The following is a 20,380-nucleotide window of genomic DNA, read 5'->3' on the forward strand; positions in this document are numbered from 1 at the left end:
CCCAATAATTACTTACATGATTAAGTAGAAGTAAGTAAATATAGATTAATTTCATAAAGTCTTCTAGAAAAGCTTCTTAGAAGCTTCATAGACACAATTTAGATGTGTTTATAGGTTAGAAACTTGGCCAACAAATTAGCCACATGTTAATAACTTGTGGAACAAGCTAACTATGTGGCACATACATAGATAACTTGCATTACAAATTAAGACATGTGGCTAGCAAAGTCAACATGTTTTGGAGGTCCTATAGGACATTGCCACATAGCTCCTTGTTTAGAGTATGTATGGAGGCAAGAGTGAAGCCTTCTTAATTCTTGTCAATGCCTTTATAATCTTTAGTCTTGTTCCAAGACTTTCTAATCTTCTTGTTTTTATCAATAGCCATTCTAATTCAATATTACATTATCTTTGAGTGACTTTTTAGTTCCTTTCAGTGATACATGAATATAGTAAGGATTTTCTTTCCTCAAGATTCATGTCCTTGACACCCCTCTTAGTCTTGTTGCCTTTCTAATGAGATTGAACTCGATTTGCACACAGGTGGTGCTTCCAACCTATATTCAATCCATTGTCGTCAAGATATGTTGCATGTATCATTTTGTAATAATCAATGTGATGCTTGGCAAACTCATGTTCAACAAGATATGTATAGTTGCAAAGGCCTCTAAGATGATACAAGAATCACATGCTTCTTTAGGTTCATGCTCATGTTTTTTACTCAAGATTGTTGGAATTACAAACTCTTGATAACAAACTCATAAAATGCATAGGTGCCCTTATTCCATGCCTTCCTTCAAAACTACAAACTGGCATGGAAAGCCATGCATCCAACCTAACATTCATGACTTCTCTCCACATATTTGTCTTTATATCGAGTGTATATTTTCATCAAATATGATACATATGATGTATGGATAAGTAAGAGCCTCAAAAGAATCTTACACACAGTTTGCCATTTGGAGGGGATCAAGATAAGAGATGGGAATCCACTACTCGTTATGATGGTGGGATTGATTAACATTTTCCTATATATATATATATATATATATTCTTACATGCATACATATAAAGAGATAAATGAGTTTTTAATAGTCTTACTTTGTATTTGTTTAATAATAACATATATTTTTTTTCTCTATAAGTATATATATATCATGATCAGACATAGGAAGTTGTACCTAATTTACTTTGCACCACATTAAATTCTCCAAAAAAAAAAACTCACATTTATATAATTCTTCTAAAACTTCTACTTTAAAATTATATATATGTATGTATGTATGTATGTATATATATATATATATATATATATATATATAATATTTGATGCCACTACCTGATTTTGAAATTTTTTCTGAAAAGAAAAATTTAATAGATGTCTTTTATCAAACACTTAATACATACTACTTAAAATTATAAACCTTCTGTATTTAAAATAATAGCTGATGTTGCACCATGATGTTAATTGTTAAAATGATAATCATTACATTGCACACAACCAATATTAAAGATCTTTTATGAAACTTCAGTCCAATCTTTTTTGAAAAGTTTTTAATAATACAAGGATAAATTTCCTTCGAAGCTGAATTGCAGCAATAATATTCGAGATTATTAACTTAGATTCAGTTGCTTTCATACCCCCAACAAATATTCTTGATAATGTAGTCCTAGCTCGTATAATCAACTGTTTGTTAAAGAATTAAAATTAAACAACTAACATTTCTCAAATGAGATGCTATGAAAGCTCTTCATAAGATAATTTGATTTGAAATACTCAAATCAAATTATCTCAATTATTTAAATACATTTAGAAAATAATCATTCCAAATGAATTTTCAGATCCCTCACGTTTGTTAAAATGCTTAGAATTGTGTGCATGTACAGTTGAAAGTCCATTGTCAACTCATTAGCTAGTTACATACTTGCTTTTCCATCTTAATTTCTCCAATCCTACAATGGATTTCAAATGATCGTTATGAATATACTTACACTTAAAAACATCCATGGCCTGTCAACCACACTGCCACATTCAGATGGAGTTAACCCTTGTATACAATGACCATAATTTTATGCTTCATGCTCCGACATACTATTTCCAAAACGCAACAAAGAATTGTAAATCTAAAACATTTTTTTTGAAAATTGATGGTCATTTCATTCAGAGCATATACTGCGCTGTGAATCTTATCATTAACACAGGAGTCTAGCAAGATTGAATAATCTACATTATTGCCGCACCATGTGGATAGAAAGGTGCAATAATTATGTCAATGTCACCTCTGAAAGCTATAAACACCAGCTACAAACCTAGCTCTGTGCCAACAAGCAAGAGCAATGCTTGAAGAAGCTCCCTTACTTCCAAAACTCTGCCATTCAGATAACGAATCATGTATTGAAACCAAATTCATGACGACAAATTAAAACATCCGCAGTCAGAATCTGTACCTTCAGTACTGGAAAGTGATAGTAATTTACTTCTCCTATTCCTAAACCAAGCCTTGATTATATTATAAACTTTTCTAAGAATTGAATAAGTCGTTCGGTTTTTGGATAAGTAAAACAATTAAGAAGGGAAGAGGGACAACCGTACCTTGAAGTCAACAGTTCACAGAAGTTTTTGTACAGCAGAAATAAGTGAGCTCGTTCAGAACTTAGACGGTAGATACTTGAAGAACTCGTCCTCAATTCTTGTTCACACTCGTTCTTTTCAGCTCCAACTTCCCTAGCGGAGACTGGAAGATTCATCCGCGTTGCAGTTAGAGGATGTAAAACAAGCTTTGCAAGCCTCACAAGAAGCAAAGAAGTTTCTTCCATGATGATTTGTGGAAGCACTGCATCTCCTGGAACAAACAACGACGAAAATGATATCAACACGAGCACCAGATATTGCAGTGAGACTGGTAATAGAATCACCCATCTACAAAGTCCATCTTGGATGCATCCTCTTGGTTCTCACTCTCCTCTCATGTACATGGCGTGAAGATGCCGTAAGCCCCAAGCTTTTACCTTTGCTTGCCTTCATGCCTCTACCACATTTAGTATAATTACGCCTAAGATTTACATAAGTAAAAAATTCACGTGGCTTAACAGCCGAGAATAATTTATTTATCAACCTGAATGAGGGCCACATCATGGCTCAAGAATGACTTCGAGCAAATCACCATATTTTTGAAATAGCACATTACAAACCAGTCATGCTGTGTGGAATGTACACTCATAACAACAATGCCTAGCTAACTGGGAAGGCAGCAAATTCATGACAAATCCTTCTCAACATAACGTGGTAAACATACCAACTTCCTTCTCAGCTTCTGCAAAATGGTGTAGAATAGCTCTGCACCGTGCTAGCAAAACAGGTAACGCAATCTGACTGACAATAACCTTCGAAGATTCACCTGTCATGTGAGGCTCACAACTGCAATTGTCACAAGTACGAATTTAGATAACTTCCTTCCATTCGATAGTCACGCAAAGGAAGTGTTAAGGTCATTATAAGAATTTGTAAATGTCGACAGAAGGAGCTCTCAAGATGAAAATACTAGCCCTCAATTGATTATTAAGAGAAGAAGAGAACGTAACATATTTCTTGATCAAACTTTCCTGAACCGTCAAGGAGAATGAACGGCGACAAAAAGTGCAAAAGAGAAAGGAGAAAAATTTAAAAATTATCTGCAGTACTGATTGTTCGTGTCTATGAAAGCCATTTCAAATAAGACAATATTGTTCACACAAGACTAAAATGGTAAGAAGTGCGAGGGATAAATTGACCTGCAGAGTACAAAGAGCTTGTCCAGACAAGATAAAGAGAATCTCCGGCAGTGAGCAGGTAGAAAAACAATATATGAAATTGGTAAAGCGGAGGTCCTCGCAGCACACTGATCAATGACTCCCACTAAATGCTGCAGCACCTGTTCATCTAACAATTAGCATTGTAAGTACGCTGATTGGCATCTCGATGACTGCACAGTCCACTTGCTGTAAGACCTTAGTGTACACTTATGTAGGATTACGCTTGATCAAAAAATACTACAGGCATGCACAAATGAATCAACCGCACTCATACCTCACGAGGTGCATCTTGGCAGCAGGTCAGGAGTTCATCAGCGAGAAAAGATAGCACCATGTTCTCCGCTTGTTCATCAGCATCCAGTACTTCTGGTTCTATAGTTACACCAGCTGGAAGTGAAATAGCTCGTCCACAGGCTCCAACCATAAATTTATCATACACATCTGCAACTTCCTTCCAAAACCTTGACCTAATAGTCCCGCTAGCAACAGGATTTTCCTGAGCGATATCATGCTTGCTATCCACAATGTCATTGATCAAAGCTCCTCGAAGCACAGAAATAAAGGAATTCACAGCTGTTTTCCATAACTTTTCCTTGGGACTATCTCGACGCGTAGCCATACACCTGGTAAGAACCGACATGATTAGAGCCTATGAAGCAACAAACCAGCACAATCGACCTCTGCAACAAGCTCTATCAAGAATAGAAACTGGTAAAATCACGCAGATTATATCTGCCAGAATGAAAGGTGTGGTGTACGAAATATGTTAATAAGATAAACCTTGCGAATGATAACATGAAATTCAACAGAAGCCATACGATCAAGCGAATGATAACATGAAATACATTACCTCAAGAAATCCAAGCAGATGTAGTTCATTGTAACTTTAATGAAATATTTACGTAAACATCATCATGATTATATTAAAGATTTGTTATTGATAATAATTACATGCAATAATAACTTTTAGTCACAGCTTGCATTCAAAATTAAAAAAGATTTTAAGTTTAAATTACAACCTCCACACTCACATGTGCAACATTTTCAAGAGCGCAAGGTGCCAATGTCCTCACATACCGTCCAAATGCAGCAACAATGTCAGGTATACCAGTTGCAGCAGCAGTTGGCGGACAAGCTTGATGCAACTCGAGCACAACCTTGATCAACTTCTCCAAGAAAGCCGTGGATAGAGTTTGAAATGAATTTTCCGGACTATCAACCGTCTTAGCATTAAATGTCCCAACATCGAGTCCTTGTGTGAAAGACCCATTTCCATGTTCTTCCCTGTCGTTAGTCAAATCGTTTGTACTTAATACCATACTGGGACGTCCATTTGCTTTTGAGGTAAGAAATTTAGAAGAAATCCTATTGGAATCCTCTAATTTCAAGTTTTCAACTTGAGCTGACACAGGTTTCGAATGGTTTTCTTCTGGTAAGTAAGACAAAACTTGATAAATAAAAGTAAGCCACAATGGAGAAAGATAATCATTTAGTGGCATTATTAGAGGCAGAACGGCAAGAACCGTCTGCTGAACCTGCAAAGATAACAATAATCTCAGATTTCATCGCAAACCATCGTGAACAACAGTGAGCACTTCACAGAACAAACATTTGAGAGGGCAAGAACGTGGATAGCAAACAACATTCACAGAGACAGATTCAACGCCCTACTTGACTAATTGGTGCCAGATCGCCTGGAGGAGCTGGGATCCAAACGAAAAGATCCACCAAAACCAGCAACCGCAAATAGCAACTTGTTGAAAATAATAAATGCCCGTTAAAATAAAGATCACCTGCAGTCAATAAGACACTTCACTTAATAGAAAACCAAGCTGGTATCCATGTTTAGACATCTAGTAGGCTGCTCTAGTAAAGGAAGAAAACATACTCATGTGAAAGTACATACCCAAGCTTTGCAGCAGTTCTTTTTGAGCCTTTGGAATAACTCGGCTATCAGGTTTCACAACAGTTGGGACTATTGATTCATACAGGGAAAATGCAGTTTCAAAATAATAAGGCGGTAGATTATCCTGCAAATCATTGAACACAAGAAATTATGAAAAGATGTAGCCAAAAGATCACTGAACATGGCTCGAATGCAGACTGCAGTAGCAGCTGCAAAATGATCACTGGTGGGCCTGGATGAGTGAGCATCCTCCCAACTTCATCAAATTAATTTGTAGAGAATGCATCCATTATTAAGAGCGTTATTCTACGTAATGTATGAAACTGAGTCATCAACTACGATTTTCTGAACATTTATTTGCCACTAAGTCTTCCCAATATAAAGCTGTGCTCCATGCAGGCGATAATAGCATTACAAGCGAATGCAGTATATAGAATGAAATATTGAGCCTGTGAATATTATATTACCTTAGCAGCATGATGAACAAGAAGAGAATTAAGAGATGCAATAGCTGCTAAAGAAACCTCCTTGCTGCCATTCACAATGCTCTCTCCTATAAAAGCAAGAAGAGTCGTCCATTCTGCATGCTCCCAAGCATCACACTTAGCAATCACTCAAACTGAGTTTCAGTACACACAAAGTGTGGTGAAATCAAATGGAACTCATGTGAAAGCATATCAAACTTGCACTCACTCGAAATGAAACCTCAAAAATAGTAATTAAGGAGGGATAATCAAGTAACGCAAATCTAACGATCAACACCAGATCTCGATATCGACTGGAACAAGAATTCTAAATGGTGAAAGGAAATTACGCAGTTAAGCATCTTCGAAAGAGACACTTACGATTCTTGAAATCGTTTAGACTTTGAAAATTTTTCATGTAAGATTTAAAAAGACGGCTCGTACCGCCAAGCACCAAGACTAGGGTTTCGTCCCACTGCTTCTGAGCGGTATTGCGGCTATCAAACAAGAGGTCATAAGTTTGACATGGGATTGAGTAAGTTCGAGGCATATCTAGTACAAAAGTTTCATACCCTTAATCACCTAAGGACCTCTTCGAAACATTTTATTGGTTCTACAATCAAAATTTCCACAACCAGATTGCTACGGACGTTTCAGTACACCTGAAAATAGTCCAGACGAAAGCAAAAGCATGAACCTGGCAAAAAACATTTTCACCAAATTGAATACGAAGGGCGGGAGGCAAAAACCTGTGATGAACGAGCATGTGGACAGGCTTGCCACCCTCTACACCAAGCTCCTTCCCATGCCACTCATCTTGGGATGAAGTAGATGCCTGTGACGAACACTGAACAGTAAGATACGATAAACTGGAATTTAATAACAACCGCTAGTGCAATTAGGACTAAAAAATTTGTGTTAAGGATATCTGATGAGATCAATGGTCAGGTTATTTCAAAAGCACATAAAGATGAGGTCTTCCTGGGGTATACGAGACTTAATGATGACATGACCTTGCATAAATGCATGTAACAAGCCTGAAAGACGATCAAGCTCCAATTAAAGTAGGTGGGGAAGAACACTGACCAGAGTTCGCACAGTATCAACCATTGGAAACACTACAGCACCTATGCAGTGTTCCCACATGGCTGTTGAGAGTTGTTGCCCATGACTGATAATCGACTGGAAGAGAGTGCGAATTGCGGAATGACGAATCTGGATTTTAACATGTATACATATCAGCACATGAACTGGATTATCCATAAGTATGATATTTAGGACATTGCTTTTGACCTATCAGGCAAATCCACCTCGCTTGGAGATACTACAGAAGCAGTACAATGAATAGAGACCTCTGCCAGTAGTCAGTGAGATACTTTACGAAATTACTCCTGAAAGAAGTGTACTTTAATATCGTTGACCACAAGCCAGATATTGTTGTACAACACTGTAAACAGCAAAATTTATGTAATTCGTTGAAATTCACAGAACGATATAACATTGAAATAAAAGAAACAAGAATGAAAAGGTATGCACCGAAAACTAAGAACCCAAGAGTTTGTACGTGTCATCACATGCCATCAACTATGATGCAAATAGCATAGTCCTAGTACATGAAGCTTTCAGCTCCTTGACCCACTCTGAGTCCAAACAAGTACCTCCGGTCTTTCATCGGTGACGAATCCTTGAATGACGCCATAAACAGCCAGTAAAAGTGAATCATTATCCACGTCTAGCCTTTTGTCAGGTGTTAAGAAATGTGATTCAACATCACTCTCGCCCTCCTTCTCAGGCCTCCCAGTATCCGGAGATCCCGAAACATTCATTGCTGAGAAATGGCCACTCAATCGTCCTGTATGGTGTTGATCAAGTACAAGCAGCATATCAGAGCAATTAGACGACCAATTCACGGTTCTTCATACAGTGCCATACAACGCACAAGTCTTGAAGAAGTTGTTTTTCAGTAATACTATTCTGCAAATAAATACACACGCCTTGAGGAATAGACAATTTCAGAAAGATATGACGAACATACGGAATCCTTGTGCTTTGCAAAATTCATGATTAACCCCTCTAGCGAAGAAGTCGGCAGTTGTCCACAATGCTCCTATTGCTGTTAGGCTTATGTTCACATCTTTTTGTTGCACTACATACGCTCCAGCAACCTCAATACACCTGCAACCAGCACAATAGTTACTCCTCTCTAGACACCTAGAACTTACTATTCTGAGAATCTACAATCATGGTGAGTACTTGCAGGTTGTGATGACACAAGTGCGAAGCTCAACACTAAACAGCAGCACATAGTCTTGGCGACTGAAACACGAAATGAATCAGAGAATAGATTGAAGATGAGATAAAAGAAGTTCTGACTGGATCCCACCAAAAGTTGAGGCTAGAAATGAAAGCTTACTGCTCTAAAGCATATGCCGGTATTGAGAGGAGCCCTTCATTCAAGATAACACGAAGGCTCTGCATTACAGAATGAGTGATACACACGATACATGAGCTTTTTCTCTTGTTGAACACAGAATGGATGTTCATACCTCTCATTTGGTTTTAAATGTGACCTGTAATCTTACCTGAAATCCCAAGGGAACAAGATCCTTCTCTGAGGCACTTGCAACTTGTCTGCAAGAATAAGAGACAGTTAGAGCTATGCGCACATTTTAACAAACTATGCATAATATTTGGAGCTATTCCTCTGCAAAGGTATGAATTCACGAAAGTTGAGCGGGGAAGCACAGGAATTCGCAACACAATCCCAGCAAAGTGAATCAACTTTCGGTTTACTTTTTCTTATGCAATTGAAGAAATTTACTTGGAAAAATCAATTTGTCGCCTTACCTAAGTAGGTCTAAGACGCTCGGCCAACTCTGATTTAGCTTTTCTGCATGTCTCTAAACCCAAAAAATATCAACTCATCAATAACACCCATCTGAAGCTTCTAACACCTCTTCAAGCCAACTATACACAAGACAATCGAAAATACCATGCACATGTGCTGTAGAGCATAGTTGCTATCTCATGTGTACTAGAATGTTCACTAAAAAATTTGTAATATGAATGTAATCATAATATGACGCAGTTAAGACAAACAATAAAAGCAAAGAGTATATCGAGAAAGACGCGTAGCCAAGTGTGTAAGCACAACTCGCGCTGACTGGAAACCTGTCAATGAGACTCACCTCGAGGATATGTAATAAAGTCTTGAGAGCTCCAGCACGAATATCCGTGATGCGCTCATAATTGTACAATGTGCTGAGTGGCTGCAACAATGTACATTCAAGTGAGATCTTATCAATGCTCTGCTGCACGCATGTTGAAGCGCTTGAATCACCATTGTCGGCCTTCATGACGGAGCTTTCTACATCTTGTGCACCTTCATTGACTTCGTGGTTAAAATCTTTGGCCGATTCAACTCCAGGTGCATGCTCTTGGAATTGTTGGCTTGCCAAAACTCCACAAATTGCTCGATCCAAGGCATCAAGTGCAACAGTACGCACCTGCTGACTCTCGTGCTCTGCCAGCTGATAAAAACCACCTCGTTCAATAATTTCCATAAACTAAAATCCTAATATTTGTAGAATAACGCAAGAAAAGGAGTTTGCCTAAGAAATGGTGCCCGCATTAAAATCCAGGAAGATTGCTTCAAGATGAATAGATTACCAACAATTCAAAGAATAGGACAAAATTTCATGCATATAACGGATAATAAGGCCTCTACATACCTCTAAAAGGTGATCTGTTAACTGATCCCATACAAGTTCCCAACCTGTTAAATAGGCAGTAAGAAGAAATTTAAAGCAGAGGTAGCAAGAGCATCACATTTGTTCACAACATAAACGGGTATATGATGAGGAGAAAACTAAAGGAAGACAACGTCATTAGTTAAAGAAGACCCACGTCACTTTTTGAAGAGCTCTAGAGGCAACTTACGATGCACATTAAACATTAGAGTGCTCAACATGCGCTCCACAGCCCATAGTTTAACTGCAGCATGGCCAGACACGTTGCTTGCTGTACTGCCACTAACAGTGGGCAAAGTAGAGTTCGACGTACTACTTAGTCCACTAACAAACGTGTTGGATACTTGGCGCAGAGCAGTAAGAAAAAAAGAAAGCGCAGGAATACTCATCTTTCCAGTACTTTCAAACATCTGCACATATAGAAAACATCAAATTCAGAACCAGAAACAAATTTGAGAGACATCCGACGAATAGATTGAATTCCAAACTCTTCCAAGCCACATTGGATTCGAAAGAATGCAGTTCAAAATAATCTGCATTGGCTAAAAAGTAAGTCATCAGTTTTATGTTGCATTAATTGTCAAATATTCCCATCAAGGAAACACGTTGATTGCACGCCAGTCACAGATATTAGAGTGTAACCCCTAGATAATACTGCTGCTCAAAAGGTCACGGATACCCATCGAAGGCCAAAATTATACTCATTGCGCAATCGCTGGGGGCCATTTAATCTAGAACTATCTCAAATGGCGTTTTGAGGGACATCAGGAATTCATGCAAGAATCGTAGAATCGCAAAGATTTAATATAGCACAGCACCTACACATACTTTACATTACACCAGACTTGAAAACTTGGCTGCGAAATATCATCAAACATAAGATCAAATCACCAAATTAGAGTGCATACCAACACGTAACCCATTATTATTCACGGCTAGCTGACCTACCTGAGCATCATACACGGTTAAGATACTAAGCTCATTGCTTGGTTCCATTACACGAGCAGCATTGCCCACACCATCCTGCAAACAGAGCCAAGAAGAGTTGACAAAAACTTTCAATTTTGACTATTTTAACGGACTCTGAAAACATGTGAATACATTCTTCATGTTTACACAAAAAACCATTCCTAGCCACTTTTGCAAACAAAACCCATGCCGAAAGGACGCAGTAAACATCCTAACCTTTGACCTGCGTTTGCTGTTGTTCAAATTGATCAATTACAACTCGAAAATGCAAATGCACAAAAGACAAGGCGAAGTCGAAATAAATCGTAAGACAGCATTTGTTCTGAATATAGTTGATTAACAGGTCTAATCCTAATCTGATAACAGATAAAAAAACTTGATGTGGATTACAAGAATATTACAACTGAATACCTACCTGAGCAAGAGAATGAGCAGAATACATCACCATATTCAGCACTTCCAGCGTCTCCAATACCTAAACATATGAGCACGCAGTTCCAGTCCAATCATAAACGACGCCTGCAAATTTGGTGGTAGATTCTCATTCTTTCATAAAAAGCAGCTTCAACATGAAAATATGCTCAAATTAAAAGAGTTCGACGTTTGCATAGTCCAACCAATAAATTGTCTGAATAAGACCTCACATATGTTTAAGTTCCATAGAGCTCATTGTTCTGCCCAATCAATCGTGTGAGGTAACCATATAACTGAAAACCGTTCGCAGTTCTCAAAACCAAATCGAAAGGTTGATTTTCCAAAACGAAACTGAAACGACAAATATTAAAGTGCGGATCCAAGGGAGCCAACCAGTATCCAAGACGTAGGACCCAACACCGAGTTTAACTGATGTGAAATGTTGAAAAGAGTCCTCACTGCCTGGAAAACTCCAACCATGTAAATGCAATGCTCTTAATCCCTCACGCCTTAAGCACTTTTTCACAAGCTGCACAAAATTCAATTTCAAAAGCATACTCTCTAATAGCGGTTTGCAAAAATATTCTTAATCTAAATATAATTTATGAAGAGAAACTGAAGAAACATATGATCTAGAACATCAAAAAAATGAATTATCATGGTCTGAAAACTATATATCCTTCCACTCTTGAGATAGTATGTCGGTCTAAAAACAGAGATGGGAAGCTCATTTGTACACATAATCAAGAAGCACAATCGAGAAAGCAACTGCAGTGCAATCTTTCTCAAGGAAAATTTCACTGTAAATTAAAACTGCTATTGAGTGGCATATGAACATAATCTAGACTTAAGTAGCATAGGTGTAGCCGAATCTGAACCAAACCTCTCCCTCAACGTTCCAAATCAAAAGAGCGAACACATTTTCCATCAGAATAGAGTCAAGACCTGGATATTTTTATAACTGAGGACAACTGGTTCTCGTTGATCGATGAAATCAGGTCTTTTACCCCCTGAAGATGCTGTTCCACCCCTGGAATGAAAGATTGGCCATTCAAAAGACTAAATGCAATCCATTTTGGGACTTGAAAAGTTGTACAGACAGCTTGTTTCACACAAATCTCACGTCTAAAATAGTAGAAAATACGGTTATCCAATTTCACAAGATGTTCATCAAAAATAAAGATTTCATGAGTATACCATGATCTGTTTGGATCATTTTGAAATGCGAATGTAAATCTGCAGAGTGATGCAAGAAAAGAATCCCGAGGCTCAACAGCATAGAGTACACCACAAGCCTACACCAATTTCCAACATTACTAAAAATTAAAATTGCATAATATCTTTGTCAAAACGATTGACTGTTATATAATGCACCTAAAACAGCCCTGGCTATTCCTAGTACCAAACAGGATCTCATGCACAACATTAAAAAAAAAAAAAAAAAGTCAACAGAAGGACGGAAAATTCAATATTTCAACTCAACGAAATTTATGCTGTTCCAAATATTAAAATTCATTAAAGGGAATGAATACGCTAAGGATAAATTAAGCAAACATACCTTTGTAAAGGCTTGATATCCCTTAAAAATTTCAGATACAATTGCTTCACCTTGTGTCCTAAAAGAATTAGATAATTGTTAGAAGATACAAACAAGAAGCAAAGTTTCTAACGATAGAAGCATGATTGTTATACCTACCAAGACGACCTAATGAACAAAATGTCAGTTCTTCAAGTATCAACATCGAAATAGAGCAGCGCAAGCAGTCTCAGGTTGAAAAAACGAGATTCTCTGAATAAAACACTTTCAAGTGTGAAGCATCACTTCATTCATACTGAACACGACTTGCTGACAGCTGTGTTCATCTACGTTTGGGAAAATGCTGGTAATTCACCTTGTCAAAATAAAAGTAAGAGCTTCAAGTAATGGACGCCAGACAGAATTAACTAGGGCTGTACAAACTGGGACCATTGCTTTACTGTATGAGGCTTTCGTTGTCAAGTCCAAGCTGGGCGACTGATCGGATGTAGAACCTATCAGCTGCAATCAGTAACAATTCTCCAAAGTAAGGAATTACAAACTACTGACAAAATTCAGTTGAACATTCAAACAGAACATGCGTGAAAAGTGAGAACCCATCAAGTAACAGGCAATATATGCAGCATTGAGTGCTATATTCAATTGAAAACAAGCAAGGGCGAAAAGAAACATGCAGCAAAAGAACGGATTTATGACATTAGTTTAATTTTAGAATGATAAAATTCATACGAAAAAATGTATAAAAAACAGAAACCAAAGTAACGTCTGACCTCCGAAAAACCCACTGCTTCATCAGTCAAGCTTGCTATCGTAAAAATGACCCCCAGTAGACCCTCTGTTGCTAATGTGATGGCCTGTGCCTCACTTGCAATCAACACTCCCATGCCGCTTGGATCTGCATCAGGTGTCCACTCTATACCTAACAACGTAGATCTAGGGATGAGCAGTATATAACGAAAAGTACAATGATACTGCATCATACAAAGGGCCTACCAAGCACTATTTGTTTTGGTGTAGGAGTAAAATCATCTCACACATCTAAGGCAATTGGACTGGCGATGTCCTCTTAAATAAGAAATATTATTAATGACCAGATAAAATTACGTAAAACGGCATGTTACCAAACTGTGATGATCTAAGCACATGCCTGACAGATAATTGACACATGCTGTATGGCACACATGTGAAAAAATTACCTTTTGCCTTACAATAAAACATGCCTGCAACAGCTGTCAATGTCTCTTCGCTGGCATCAAGCAACTGCACAAGAAAAATCCATGAGCACATTGAAAATTCATGTAAATCAGCAGATTCTAACATGAATGACGCTATTCTTACCACAATGAATTTCCGATGCCCAGGAGAGTGATTACATTGATATTGCAATTAAGCGCTTAAAAACCAAACTTATTATGAGATCAGAATCCTGATCCCTGGCATTACTATAAGTTTCAGGAAAAGCCTAAAAGGACGGCAAAGATCAGTTTTTGAATCGCAAAAGTTAAATTTTGTATCAATACAATTTGAACTACGTCCGTGTAGATCAACTCATAGCTTTCTGCATACTAGTTCGCCTTTTTTCTATTCTGCATCTTTAACACTAAATTTGAAATTGAATGATAAAATCAAACTCCTTTCAAGCACCTACTAAAGAAAGGTTACCTGGGGATGAAAAAAAAAAAGCAATAGAAATATCTTGTGATGTTGAATATTTCAACATCTGCTAAACAAAATTCGGAAAGGATGCATGAAATTCAAGGATCAACCCAACCATCCATGTAATTTAATGAAAATTAGTCAATTGAGATTAGTAGTCACCAACCTCAATCCTTATCACGACCCTTGCCAAAGTATGAACTATATTGGACACCATATCCGTATTTTGGTGCTTCCTGAAGACATAGTAATATTTGGTCCAGACATATCGTCCACCATCAAAAAAGATATAGCTAAAGTGATCTCTAGAATGTGGAATCTCCATAAAAACAACACCAACCCATTGCAATATCTAAAGTTATGACTTGGTACTCATCCAACCATAATTGCAGACCAACAGAGGAAACCTGGTCATGCAGGTCAGTTTCTACTTATATTTCTCAAGTTATGCTAACAGCGACATCAATCATGAACAAAATTGAAAGTATTCGGATAAAAATATTTGGGAACAATACTCAAGAAAGAAGTGGCACTAATGCAGGGTTCACATAGACGAACTTACATGTCAAAGGTTCTAAATAAAAGGCACAACATTCTTGCCTCAACGCACAACCCCTGAAAACACTCCAGCCACAAGATTTAAGATGACATCTAATCAACGAGCAAGATGAACCCTGGCAGATATAAGCACCGTGTTGTGTGCACCTTGAAAGGTAAATGCAGAATGAATTTCTATCTATATCAAAACTAGAGATGAAGAAAGGCACACACATACCCGCAAAGTCTCAAGCACCATATTCTGGTGCCAAGGTGGCAAGTCTAAATCTATGCTTTTGATGAGCATGCTCATGAATACCTGCCATCCAACTTGTAACATACGTTATTCACAGAAATCTATGAGATATCGCCATGTTCTATGCCAGTTGTTCGGGCCGACGAGCATGTGCGGTGTCCGAACTACTAGTTGCACTTTTATTCAATATTCCGAGCACAAAAAGATCAGAGCAATGTGATCCAAGAATTCAATAACATTTACTTCGACCAGCAACAAAGCCAAAAATGAAAAACAACGGCAACAATAGCATGCCTCACTTCTCGTTACCAAGTAGTTCTACAAAAGTTATTCAAGATGATTGCACAAAGAGTAAACTCTCCAACAGTTTGATACAAGAGTATTCTTGACAACGTCATCATTAGTAGACGTTGCAGAGCGATTCCACGGGCATACGGACTCGACTTTTAAAAACCAATATTATGATAAAATCGAAAGAGCCCCAGAAAGATGGTCACCTCACACTCTGTGGGCAGCATAGAGTTATACAATCGGGTCATGGTAGCTACAGACCGTAGCAGTAGGCGCCGAAAAGCTGCTTCACCGACTATTGAATCAATCTTGAGACACAAAATTACACATAAGATAAAAGAGCCATAGCATATTAATTAAAGCGAAAAAATAAAAATAAAAATTGTTTGCTAAAAAATAATAGCAGAGCCTCAAATTAGGCAAGCAAACTGTTCATATAATAATGGACTCCACAATCCACATCTATCAAGAAGATTAGGACCTGCCATATTTTGGTTAACAGAAAACTTCTTTTAGATCTTTAAATCCATAAAGCCATACCCACAATATAGATTGCTTAAATTTCAGCTCAAGATTTAGGAGCTATATGGCTTCAATCAGCACACTCAACATCCTCATGTGCATGAACCCTGTGAGTAAGTGGCATTTTGCATTTCAAGTTGACAAAGTGAAACAGAAAACAAAATCCTTCAAATGAATAATGAAAGAGCCAGTACAGAAAAATAAAAAGAAAAATGCGAATAATGTCAATGTTCTATACCTCACTTGATGTGCGGAGGGAAGTCATGAGCAGTGAGCAAACTTGATGCTTCAAAACCTTTAAACATGCCGCAAAAGGAATTATTGAACAACCAGTCCATGAATTATGCTGATGAGTTTGCAAAGCCACTCCAAATTCAAGCAGAGTGTTTCGAAGATCTTGATCATTTCACATACCCTCTTTTTTACACGTTCTATTGCTACGATTATACCAACTAATAAGCCTTGTCTAGTTGTAGAAAACCTTTCCCTCCAAACAATTTTTTTTTAAAGTGCAATACCTGAGCAAAAGGGGATAGTCTCTTGAAAATAACCGCATAACGCGAAAAGACGTACCTACAAAGTATTCACGGAATGTTTGTTAGCAATAAACAAGTACAAAGAAGCTCCACGCAAATGAAGCTGTGACATATTTCCCACGACCTCACCATCTGCTGTGTTGAACTTTTAAAACATTGAGAAAATCTCTGGACATGGTAATAAAACCAACATAACGGAACTGCAAGAGCACTAATACACCTATGTCCACCCAGAGCACTGCACAAGGAAAGATAAATACTAATCATTCAATAATGCAACAATAGAGAAATTCATATTTGGCTTGTCAAAACCCGCCACGTCACGTACTCGAGCACATCTAGGGCAAAGCTTCGTGGAAGTTGAGGAACTCCAAGCCACGCTGCCTGCAAAATTCGTCAAATAAACAAGTCATCAGTTGAACTCTATCGAGCACATAACCTGAAAGTTCCAGTATCAATTTGATTACAAGAAAAATAGGTTTACCGATCCACCCCCTGCAAGTGCAGTAAGATCCTCGAAAAGGTGGAGTGCAAGTTTTCCTGCTTCAGATAAAGTTCTATCTTCTGTTGCCAAAGGCGGCTGAATGTCATTGTACACATCCTCAGCAAGCCTACAAAGTAAAAGTTGAAATATAAATGTGTGTATTCGTAAAAATTAACCTTTAGAAACGAGGATGTTGTATTGTAACAAACTCCATTTGACATGACTAATCAACCCACTGAATGCAAGTACACCTTGTAAGAGGTAGTTATTATCTTTCGAATGATATGAACAAAGCATAAAGAGGGTTCCATTTAATAACGACCTTTAGATACAACTTAATGGCCATGTCATGGACTCATCACACGCTCATCGGTGCAACAGTGAAGAATACATGAGACCACAGCCAGTGAATACACTGCTTTGCACCAAGTAGCAGTTCCATCCTAGATCAATAAAAATGCTACTGACAATAGATGCTCAACCGACAGACAGACGAGAACCAAGAAACATGGATATTACAGACATTTGTGTTCCTACAGAGATTATTGAAGAAATGCATCCGAATGACATTCATCAAAGTTGAAGCACGCAACAGAACTTACCCCGATGTACTTATGTTGCGGCTAACTTCACCAGCTAGAGAGTTGGATGTAGATGACCAACCACCAGTTCCTCCATAGTGTAAAACTGGCAAGCCCTCACCCTTCAGAGCACTATCAAATATGAGGGCTACTGCTTGCCGTACAGTTGCAACTGCAGTACTGCAAACGTAGACATATTCAAATGAGTTTCCCAACCGAGATCGCATTTTATCGAACCGTGTCAAAAAATCAGCATGACTAACTACGCACCTATGAACACTGTCGGAATTGCGATTATTTGCAAGAAGCCGCAGACAAAGTCCTAATAAAATTGCCATCTGACCCTGCGAACATCAAAGAAAAAGAAAAAGAAAAAGCACAGTCAGTAAGATAAACAAAACGAGTCTACTAGTTCGTTCGCAAATGCCGCACATTTCTAAATAAATAGAATGCATTGAGATGCAACGAAAGAGGAAAACAATATTCCATGATAAGAACCATGTAATAGTCCAGTAACAATAAGATTGCCTCTGCACAAGGTATTCGCTGCCAGCAATTTACAACTTGAACGATCTCAACACTTAAATACCGTGCCCTTTATCAAAACGATAATGAATAAATAAGAGATCACATGCACAAAGACTTGTCTGAACTCATCATTATTCAGCTTGAGCCTCCATTTTATCATGAACGAACAGTTCATTTTTCCTTATATCCGCACACCGCATGAATCATTAAATAAGAGAACTAAACCCACTCTTAATACACAAGATGCTTTTGTTCAGTGATTTCCTTCCCTACAGTTCGTGTGCAGTACCTCCTCTTTAGGATATAACTGAGACTGAAGTATTGTCAATGATAGCTGTAGCGTCTTCAACTGAACTATCTCTTCAGTCATGTCTGAGCACTGCACAAAAAAGAAAAAAGAAACATAAAACAAGCAACATAAAAAGAACCTCGACTGACTCAGTAAGTGCAGCACAAATCAGACAAAACAACAAATTGTCGATTATACAAGCCACAACCTATACATGTTGCAGATCGCGGCTATTTGATATGACGGGAGTGCAACTATTCAACAACTAAAAGTAAAAAATTCTAAACAATACTAGTGTCAGAAGCAATATAAGGAGGTGCATGAGATGTAGCCTGCAAGAGGATTACTTACGTCTTTCAACGTAGCCAAAATAGGTGGGAGCACTGATGAAGAAACAGCACTGTGAGCAATCAATTTATCAATGCCGGCCAATCCCATGATGCTCAACTTATTATTTCTACTTTCACAAGCTAACAGAAAGGTCTTGAGGACGTCATCACTCCCTGCCAAATGACTTGCGTTCGACGCTAAGCGGACCTGCACGAAGATCATCTCAATTGTTGTTACTCTATGATCACAGCTACATCCTCCTGGAAGTGCATATGAAATTTTTTGGATGTGATGCCGACAATGGAGCAAACTGGATTAGAATGTCTGATAGAGGAGTACGAATGCAGGCTGTCAAAGCATCCAATTACATGAACCATCGTAAACTTTCAAGTACTAGTATGGTGTAGAAAAATTAATTCTTCCTTCCGACGGTCGTCTTTACATGCAATACGATTGTAAGAGTCTGCTCGCATTAGAAATATGATCCTCCTTGATTTCGGACTTTTAAAGTCATGTATTCAAATCTTACACTGTCGACAGCTACTATCTGTAATCCGACCAAAAGACTTCAAAGACTGCCAAACATGTTCTTGCTCTCATGAATACATACGCCATTGCTTCAACCAGAATCTCCCTTTGGTTGACATAGGAATTTGAGCAAGACGCAATAATATATAAGAGGAAATATTTTTTTTCGCAACCACATTGCAAAACGTTGTCTAGCCGTAGCATTTAGCAGCTGAAAATATTCTCCCCAAGCGACAACAAAACGTAAATGCCCTAGAGGCCATGTATCGAACATTTTTAGGACAAGATTGCCAGTTCCTCGTAACCCCGCCATTTCTCCAGGTTCCAACCTCATACAATCGAAATGTGCAAGTGAATAACGATACACATTGAATTCTGAATTCCTACAGAGTACGGCGAGGACCTCAACTTCGCCAATACAATCCGAATTACAACGTCGACACTGCACTGACTCAATAGTTTTCTCCAAGACGATCTAACATTGAAGGGAAAACAAACGAAAAAATAAAAGAAAAATTAAATTTAAAAAAATAGGGTTTGAAACCATGCCTTAAACATTGACCGATCGGCAGCATCTTTGATAGTCGGAAATTTTCGGCGAGCTTCTGCCGCCAGCATCCGCAGATCGCTTTCCAACGACGCTGCGAGCGCCATCTCTTTGCAACCCGCGTGCGTCTTCAGAATCTAACACGCGCTCAAGCCGCCACCATCCACAATGCAATCTAATCCAGCTCCTTCGTGACTATCAACCTGCACCGAGCTCAACTTGATCGCGTCCAATCCTTCCAATCTAGTAATCACCCCGCGCAATCCGTCAATCCAGCGACGAACTCCAAATTTAAATCCCTCCTCCTTCGAACTTCGCCACAGCCATCTTCGAGCACCGTAAGTGGAAGCGGCAGGGTCGGCAGACCGAATAATTGATCCTAGGAACGATGGCTTTTTGAAGCAATCAAAAAATCCTCTAAACACAGACTCCGTTCTATCTCAAATCGAACCATAATAATGCTG

General features: G+C 38.3%; 1 protein-coding gene across 2 annotated transcripts; it reads right to left on the minus strand.

Moving 5' to 3' along the window:
* Positions 1–2,114: 2,114 nt before the first annotated feature.
* LOC112294639 (uncharacterized) lies at positions 2,115–20,368 on the minus strand. 2 transcript variants are annotated; one of them, XR_002973422.3, is made up of 42 exons: positions 19,919–20,368; positions 18,863–19,048; positions 18,512–18,601; positions 17,965–18,038; positions 17,716–17,874; positions 17,114–17,240; positions 16,958–17,013; positions 16,612–16,666; positions 16,332–16,388; positions 15,778–15,879; positions 15,263–15,343; positions 15,050–15,102; positions 14,654–14,723; positions 14,028–14,091; positions 13,602–13,750; positions 13,187–13,332; positions 12,853–12,910; positions 12,492–12,589; positions 12,240–12,324; positions 11,688–11,756; positions 11,296–11,355; positions 10,860–10,934; positions 10,102–10,321; positions 9,894–9,937; positions 9,351–9,692; positions 9,010–9,062; positions 8,745–8,793; positions 8,576–8,634; positions 8,198–8,337; positions 7,821–8,014; positions 7,249–7,377; positions 6,912–6,997; positions 6,544–6,659; positions 6,166–6,278; positions 5,699–5,822; positions 5,464–5,585; positions 4,870–5,327; positions 4,067–4,415; positions 3,772–3,911; positions 3,297–3,398; positions 2,594–2,843; positions 2,115–2,369 (listed from the first exon to the last, which is right to left on the minus strand). XR_002973422.3 is itself a non-coding variant. In XM_024545324.3 (42 exons), the coding sequence occupies exons 1-42, from the start codon at positions 20,021–20,023 to the stop codon at positions 2,303–2,305; spliced, it is 5,196 nt and encodes a 1,731-aa protein (XP_024401092.1). In that variant the 5' UTR covers positions 20,024–20,368; the 3' UTR covers positions 2,115–2,302. The 2 variants fall into 2 exon arrangements, 1 of the variants encoding a protein (XP_024401092.1); XM_024545324.3 differs by having other exon boundaries at positions 3,297–3,418.
* Positions 20,369–20,380: the final 12 nt, after the last annotated feature.

The sequence above is a fragment of the Physcomitrium patens genome, chromosome 17 (assembly GCF_059467195.1).
Source record: "Physcomitrium patens ecotype Gransden chromosome 17, ASM5946719v1, whole genome shotgun sequence".
In the NCBI taxonomy this organism is placed as follows: Eukaryota; Viridiplantae; Streptophyta; class Bryopsida; order Funariales; family Funariaceae; genus Physcomitrium; species Physcomitrium patens.

Bases quoted from the DNA above. Each gene is read 5' to 3' on its own strand.
- LOC112294639 (XM_024545324.3), bottom strand. From the start codon at position 20,023: ATGGCGCTCGCAGCGTCGTTGGAAAGCGATCTGCGGATGCTGGCGGCA. The intron at 16,667-16,957 runs GTACGTGACGTG...AATACTTTGTAG, and splicing joins TTTGCCCTAGATGTGCTCGA to GTACGTCTTTTCGCGTTATG. The intron at 11,757-12,239 runs GTCTTGACTCTA...GGAGTTTTCCAG, and splicing joins TCAGTTATAAAAATATCCAG to GCAGTGAGGACTCTTTTCAA.